Source organism: Grammomys surdaster, unplaced genomic scaffold (genome assembly GCF_004785775.1).
Source record: "Grammomys surdaster isolate TR1022 unplaced genomic scaffold, NIH_TR_1.0 165, whole genome shotgun sequence".
NCBI classification, from domain to species: Eukaryota; Metazoa; Chordata; class Mammalia; order Rodentia; family Muridae; genus Grammomys; species Grammomys surdaster.
The window spans coordinates 17,949,299-17,956,996 of record NW_021604613.1 but is presented as its reverse complement, the minus strand read 5'-3'; the positions used below and the strand labels follow the sequence as shown (position 1 = coordinate 17,956,996).

The 7,698-nt window shown below is 41.7% G+C and overlaps 1 protein-coding gene across 1 annotated transcript; it reads left to right on the top strand.

Annotated features, from left to right (window-relative positions):
* Window positions 1-5,299: 5,299 nt before the first annotated feature.
* On the top strand, window positions 5,300-6,046 carry LOC114619902 (glutathione S-transferase alpha-4-like). The gene is made up of 2 exons (XM_028765859.1): window positions 5,300-5,725; window positions 5,783-6,046. The coding sequence occupies exons 1-2, from the start codon at window positions 5,300-5,302 to the stop codon at window positions 6,044-6,046; spliced, it is 690 nt and encodes a 229-aa protein (XP_028621692.1).
* Window positions 6,047-7,698: the final 1,652 nt, after the last annotated feature.

Sequence of the window (7,698 nt, the reverse complement as noted above, 5' to 3'; positions counted from 1 at the left end):
TATTTACTGGTCTCTTTACTTACAGGCTCACCTCCCCCTCTCCCTCCTAGGTCAGGCTCTTACTTTGAGGCTTTTTTCTTGTCATCCCCTTTCCCCAGAATGCTTTACTCTTACCAAGTAGTAAGCTGTCACTTTCTCTTTGGATTCTTCATACCTGTGATCATGTGTTAACTCTTATTGTAGTGTGTATACAGGGCACGAGTCCCTCCACCTTCTAACTGCCTGCTTTTCTTCTCTCCCACTCCTAGGAACATGGTGTCTAGAATATAGCAGTGCTCACTAAATATTTACTGAACAAACAGTGAGTTTCTCTATGGTTCCAGATTATTTTTTTATAACATCTTTAGGTTCAAATCCTGACTCTTAGTGAACATGGCTTATTATAATAAAGCATTTAGACTCATCATCTTGTAAACAAGTTTCTCCCAGCTCTAGAATCTGGAAATCTGAGAGCAAGCTACCAGTATGGCCAGGCTCTGAATGTGTCCATCGTCTGGAGTGCAAGTGGTCATTTTCTCCGTATAGCTTCACAATGTGAAAGAGGTCAAGAACTCTCAGGTTCCTTTTGTAAGGGTACTGATTAGGTTGAAAGGTGTGTCAGCAATTAAGAACACTTGTAGAGGAACCAGGTTCCTTTTTGGCACCCACATGACAACTTGCAACAGCCTGTCACTACAGTCTCAGGGGATCTCATGCCCTCTTCTCCCTCAACCTGTACAGCTTTACAGTTGACCTGAAGTGGGGTGACAGGCACACGGATGGGATGGGCTAGGTCTGTGCTTGGATGGTAACACTGTGGGCAGTGTTACCCCTACTTAGGTATCCCCAACAGGTGGGGCACAGCATATTTACTATATACAGCACAAAAGAGGCCAGTGGGGGAGCAGTCTGAGGCTGCAGTCATAGGCATGGGGAGGCTGCAGTAGCTACTTTCTGCATGTACTGTTCTTAGCTAAAGGACAACCTCTTGTCAGTGAACATCCATACCTAGGACAAGGAGAAGGCCTTACCTTTCCCATGGATCTGAGGCTTTGGTGTCCCTGATATGGCTGTGCTCCTGTCAACAATACATACACTCAGGATTTCACACCTCACTCTCTTATGGCTTCCATGGGCCCCAGGCACACAGATGGTGCATGTACATACATATATGCAGGCAAAGACACAATAAATAAGTCTTTAAGGATATTATTCTGGTTAGTTAGTTTTTGTCAATTTGACACAAACCTAGGCATACCTGGTAAGAGACTCTTAGCTGAGGAATTGCCTCGATCAGACTGTTCTGTGGGTATCTTTTGGGGGCATATTCTTAAATAATGATTGATACGGGAGTGTCCAGCCTACTGTGGGTGGCTCCACTCCTGGGCAGATAGTACTAGGCTGAATAAGAAAGCAAGCTGAGTAATATGTTGGTGGGTAAGATTTCAGTGTGAACACAAACATTTGATTCATTGTACTAGCTCAGCCACTTAGCTAATGACTCTGGGTAAATTATTTACTCTTGTGACTCAGTTTCCCCATCTGTAAAATAGAATAGCACCTATGTTAATGTTATAATGCTGTTGTGAAGCTGAAATAAGGTATTTAAGGTGTACTAAGTAGTGTTTCACATGTCTTGAATTCATAAAAGTGTTCACTACTACTAATTGTATTTGGCTCTCTTGTCCTTAAATCAAACTTTTTTAAAACATTTGGGTTTGTCACCATCCTGCTATTTTTCTTACTCTGGCCTTATATATATAATGCTAAGATCTTACAATTGCCTGCCCATGTCATATATTACCCTTTGGGATCATTTGGGTTTTTTTTTTTTTTTTTTTTTTTTGCTTTCTTGTCAGCTTGACATAAGCTAGGATCATCTGGGAAGAAGGAACCTCAACTGAGAAAATGGCTCCATCAGATTGTCCTATAGGCAAACCAATGTGACATTTTCTTGATTAATGATTGATGGGAAGGGGACGGCAGCCCACTGTAGGCAGTGTTACCCCTACTTAGGTATCCCCAGATTGTATAAAAAAAAGTAACCTGAACAAGCCATAGAGAGAAAGCCATTAAACTACATTCCTCTATGGCCTGGGCTTCAGTTCCTGCCTTGAATTCCTGCCTCCTCTTTTGTTGAACTGTTGACCTGGGAGTTGTAAGCTGAAATAAACCCTTTCTGCTCCAAGTTGGTTTGGGGGCAGTGTTTATCACAGCAAAAGAAAGCAAACTAAGACACTTGCCAAACTTTTAACCTTGTTTTTATGTGCACCTTTCCCTTTTATTCACATTGACCTCTATTTAAGCCTTATTTTTTCCTCATTTGTCAAATTCTAAAGTGCATTATAACAGCAGGCCTGTCTGATCTTTTCCACTTGCATCATACTATCAGACAAATGGGACTCAAACAGTTAAGTCATGTTTTCTGTCTAGTGGCCTGTGTACCCAGATGAGCTCATTCATACAAGGCAAGTTATTTTGCTGTGCTTTTGGGCACAATCTAAATGTGAGATCCAGCTTCCTCATATATACCCTGCTTTAGCTTCAGTCTGTATACCATAGACATAAACCAGGAACGCTAAACTTTCAAACACACAATTTGTGTTTCCGGGACTTGAAGTCACCTCTATTTGTCCAATTCAGTCTCTTGGAAGATAAGGTCCATATTAGGGGTGAAGAAGGAGATGAAAGTAGGCCATGTGGATATAACTTGACACAGTAAACGATGCAGTATCTTCAAAGAGGCCAGGAGCGGGGACCATCCCACGAGATGATTATAAAAGGCTTCAAGAGGAAAGTGTACTTGAGAGCTTTCCTCTAACCACAGCTTCCTTTTTCTGTTATTTTCCTTTCTTGCTTCTGCCGTAAGACCTAAGTTTCACCTTCATGGGGTTCAAGTTCCTTGAACTTGCCTATTCCAGTTCATCACTTCTATGGCTTGATTTTCTTTCCTATATAACCCCAAGGCCAGGACGATCTACTTCATTCAACTTAAAATTCCCTGTTAAACACCAGCTTTGTGTCATGCACTTTTCTAGAAATTGGAGGGACAACAGTGAATAGAACTTATTGTCTCTGCTCTCACAGAGACCAAAATATTCAAACCGATTGCTTTTTGTTCATTCCTTTGTATCTTCAACCAGTATCATGATGGTACCCATTGCCCATCATGTCTATCAGTGTTTATAGTCACAACATTTAAGTTTTCATCTTACTAAATCACTCTCCCAAACTGTGACTCATTTAAACAACTCCTCCCCCAACCCCACCATGTCTATCCACTTAGATGTTGTCTTAGCTTATGCTCTCCCAGGAGGCAGAACTTGAGGCAAACGCCTCTGTACTATTTTCTTAGAGAGCAGACTCTCAGGAAATCGGAGAAAAGGACAGGTCAAGATTCAGTCAAAGGCATGCTTACACCACAATCCCTCCATCTCAGTGCAAACAAACTTCTATTGTGCGTGGATGTCTAACTCTTTTAAGACATGTTGCTTGGGCACAAGGCAGAGTGCTATAGGGTCTACTGCCAGTGGTCAGTTGTTCCGAGACAGTAGGACAGTAGCCAAAGGCCCCAAAGAACCACAAGCAAGGCTGGGACTATCTAAGGTACAAGTGGCTACTAGACCTTAAATTCAATCTGTTCAAAATAGAGTGGTTCCCATCAGGTAGCTTCAGCCTTTCCTATCTTAATTAGTGAGGTTAAAGTATTGGCTGATCGATAGCACCTATCTTTGTTCCACATCTCTTCCAAAAGAAAGATGTCATTGATCCCTTAAAAATATATCCCGAGATAGATTTTTGCACTGACTCTCCGTAGTGCATATGAGCCTGGTCCATACCAACCTTCATCTCTTTCCTGGATTGTTACAAAGCATCTTGAGAAACCTGCACTGACATCCCTTACTTCCTGCTTTTGGCACATTACACTGTTCCTTTATGCTCAAAAGGTTTGTTTTCAGAGAGCCAACACTGTCGTATCCTTTGAATCTTTCCACCAAGTAGCTCTGAAGTTTTACTGAGGCTTTTCTCACACAGCTTAAAATTGCAACTTAACACCACTCATGCATAGGATTTCTGGAATCCCATTTCTGGAATCTGCCTTGTCCCCTGGCCCCTGTCTTAATGAGATGTGACTTCACACATACGACTTAATTTGCTTCATTTTATATTTACTATTGAGTAGGCTAAAAACTAATATCTAGGCCATCCCCTAACATAACAAATGCTCTATATGTTGTCAAACAAAATTGAAACTTGTCTGTTTTGAGTCTGTTTATTTTCTTGCTTTCTTCCACAATCAAAATGAAGACAAGTAAAGAATTTTTCTTCTAATTTAGTAAAATTTAAGTACTAATATAACAATTGGAATCCTAAATATTTCTCTTTAAGAGCCTCAACACCATGAATGGCACAAACATCTCCACAACAAAATAGTAAATCACATCATTCATCGTTGCCTCTTATATGTACAACATCTTAATTCTATATGAACAATGGCTTAATTTTTTTACTGCTACAAAGAGACATCATGACTATGGCAACTTCTAAGAGAAAACATTTAATTTGGAGCTCACAGTTCCATAGAGTAGTAGAGTTCATGACCAGCATGACAATGAACAAGGTAGCAGGCAGACAGGTATGGCACTAGAGCAGTAGCTGACTGACAGTGTCTGTTACTGTTCTATTTCTGGGAAGAGACACCATGACCACAGCAACTCTCAAAGGAAGCATTTAACTGGGACTGGCTTACAGTTTCAGAGGTTTGGTCCATTATCATCATGGTGGGGAACAAGGCAGCATGCAGATAGACATTGTGCTGGAGAAATAGCTGAGAGTTCTACATCCAGATCCACAGGCAGTAGGAAGAGAGAGACACACTAGGACTGGCTTGGGCTTTTGAAACCTCAAAGCCCACCCACAATGACACACTTCCTCCAAGACCACACCTACTCCAACAAGGCTACCTTCTAATCCTGCCTAAACAGTCTCACCAACTGGAAACCAAATAGTCAAATATGTGGGGCTCTGGGGATCATTTTCACTCAAACCACCACATACATGTATGTTTTTATCTATTAGAGATTTCTAATTACACATTCATTCATTTGCTCACATGCTTTGATCATCCCATGAGCTCTTTGAAGGAAAGCTTATGTCATTGACCTTGCCTCACTAGTAACTGGTACATAATAGATGTTCAATACTTCTTTCCTGTTCTGGGGATTGAACTCAACATCCCCACCTCAACAATGTTTCTTAGCTTTCCAGCGTGCCAAGAGACAAAATCCCACAAGAATAAGGAAACTCTGAACCAGGTGTCATGGAAGCCAAACCCCAGCTCTACTACTTTCAAGGCAGGGGAAGGGTGGAGTCGATCCACTGGCTGCTGGCTGTGGCTGGAGTGGAGTTTGAAGAAGAATTTCTTGAGACAAGAGAACAATATGAGAAGTTGCAAAAGGATGGACACCTGCTTTTTGGCCAAGTCCCTTTGGTTGAAATGGATGGGATGCTGCTGACACAGACCAAAGCCATTCTCAGCTACCTCGCTGCCAAGCACAACTTGTATGGGGAGGACCTGAAGGAGAGAGTCAGGATTGACATGTATGTTGACAGGATCCAGGACCTGATGATGATGAAGATTGCTGGGGCTCCATTTAAAGCCCCTCAGGAAAAAGAGGAAAGCTACGCTTTGATAGTGACAAAAGCTAAAACCCGTTACTTCCCAGTGTTTGAAAAGATAATTATGGTTATATTGAAGATATTTATACCACCATTTTATTACTTAGAAGATGTTCCAAAGCAGAATTTCTATATTTTAAAAGACCATGGAGAGGCTTTTCTTGTTGGCAACCAACTCAGTTGGGCAGACAAACAGCTGCTAGAAGCCATTTTGATGGTGGAAGAACTCAGCGCTCCTGTGCTATCTGACTTCCCTCTGCTGCAGGCGTTTAAGACAAGAATCAGCAACATTCCTACAATTAGGAAGTCCCTGCAACCTGGAAGTCAGAGGAAGCCACCTCCAGATGGCCACTATGTTGAGGCGGTCAGGACCGTCCTGAGGTTCTAACGGCAGCATGCTTTAAGGTGGCTACTGCAAGGATCCAATTGCAGCGCCGCTATAGGCCAGCTGCAGAGCATTCCAGAAGCAAGATATAGATCCCAGGAGTAAAGGTCTTCAAAGAACAAACCCCACAATGACAAGTGCTAATTAAATATTGTGAAAAACTAAAAAAAAAAAGTTTCTTGAATGAAAGAGTGAATGGGTGGTTAGAGTTTCTCTTGGGGGATGTGCCCTATGGAGTCATTTCAAACATCTGGTTCATTCATCACTGCTTCCCCTGCAGGGTAGATGGATATGTGGGACTATTTATTTGTAGTTGAAATTAGTGTAAGAAGGTACTGTTATAGATGCTTAATAAGTCATCTGTGATTTTGACTTTCAATAAAGAGAAATCACTGATCTACTCATAACTTTTATTGATCTGTTTACTAGTTATCCTTTCCCCATGTTAATTCATATATTGTGTCTTAAAAATTAAGTATTAACTAATATAATTTAATATATATACACACATATGAGATAGAGAGAGAGAGAGAGAAAGAGAGAGAGAGAGAGAGAGAGAGAGAGAGCAGATAAATGAGAATTAGAGGTAAAAACTCCAGAGCATCAAAAGCCCTTGACATCTACCTCTTCTTACAGCCTTAGAACTATTTTTCTGTTCTTTACAGTGAATTTGTTGTTCCAATTCCTTTTTCTGGAGCTAAATCCTCAATTCCCAGTGGATTAATTCCCAGTGTTCTACTCTTATAAAGAAAAACGTTTCACTGGGGCTGGCTTATAAGTTCAGAGATTTAGTCCATTACCATCATGGCTAGAGGCACGGCTGCATGCAGACAGATATGGTGCTGGAGAAGGAACAAAGAGTTCTACGTCTAGATCCTCAGACAGCAAGCAGGAAGAGAGACACTGTGCATGACTTAAGCTTCTGAAACCTCAAAGCCTACCCCTAGTAACACACTTCCTCCAAAAGGCCACACCTACCTCAACAAGGACTTACCTCCTAATAGTACCACTCCCTGTGACCAAGCATTCAAACGAGCCTATGGGGCCCATTCTTATTCAAACCCACCATCCTAATGTAGCCCAATCATTAATAATAATTAGGCCTTTCTCAGTGCTGGTGGGCTTAACCCAGAGAACTAAGATGCTGGATGATTAATGGTCAACAGATTGAGCCTGAGCCAGTGGCTCTTGAATTTGTTGTCTCACATTGATATGAGACATAACAGACAAAGGACTCAACAAAGTGAACTTTATTAAGGAAAAACAAGAAAAACTCTGGAGAGTGGAAGGAATTCTAAGAGAGATACTGCTGAGTGGTGCGGCTCAGCAGTCTCCTCTGAGAACAGTGGCAGAATGGACAATGACTGAGGTACTTTTTCTTTTCTTTTCTTTTTTTTTTTAGGCTTTTCGCGACAGGGTTTCTCTTGTAGCCCTGGCTTCCTGGAACTCACTCTGTAGATCAGGCTGGCCTTGAACTCAGAAATCCACCTGCCTCTGCCTCCCAAGTGCTGGGATTAAAGGCGTGCGCCACCACCGCCCGGCGAGGTACTTTTTCTTAAGTTAATTCTCTGGGCATATTGCTAGCTAAACCAATGGGGGCACAAGCAAACACACACACACACACACACACACACACACACACACACACACACACA

Excerpts from the sequence above, each read along its gene's own strand:
- LOC114619902 (XM_028765859.1), top strand. The coding sequence starts at position 5,300 with ATGGAAGCCAAACCCCAGCTCTACTACTTTCAAGGCAGGGGAAGGGTG. Across the intron at positions 5,726-5,782 it reads TGTTTGAAAAGATAATTATG|AATTTCTATATTTTAAAAGA; the intron begins GTTATATTGAAG and ends GTTCCAAAGCAG.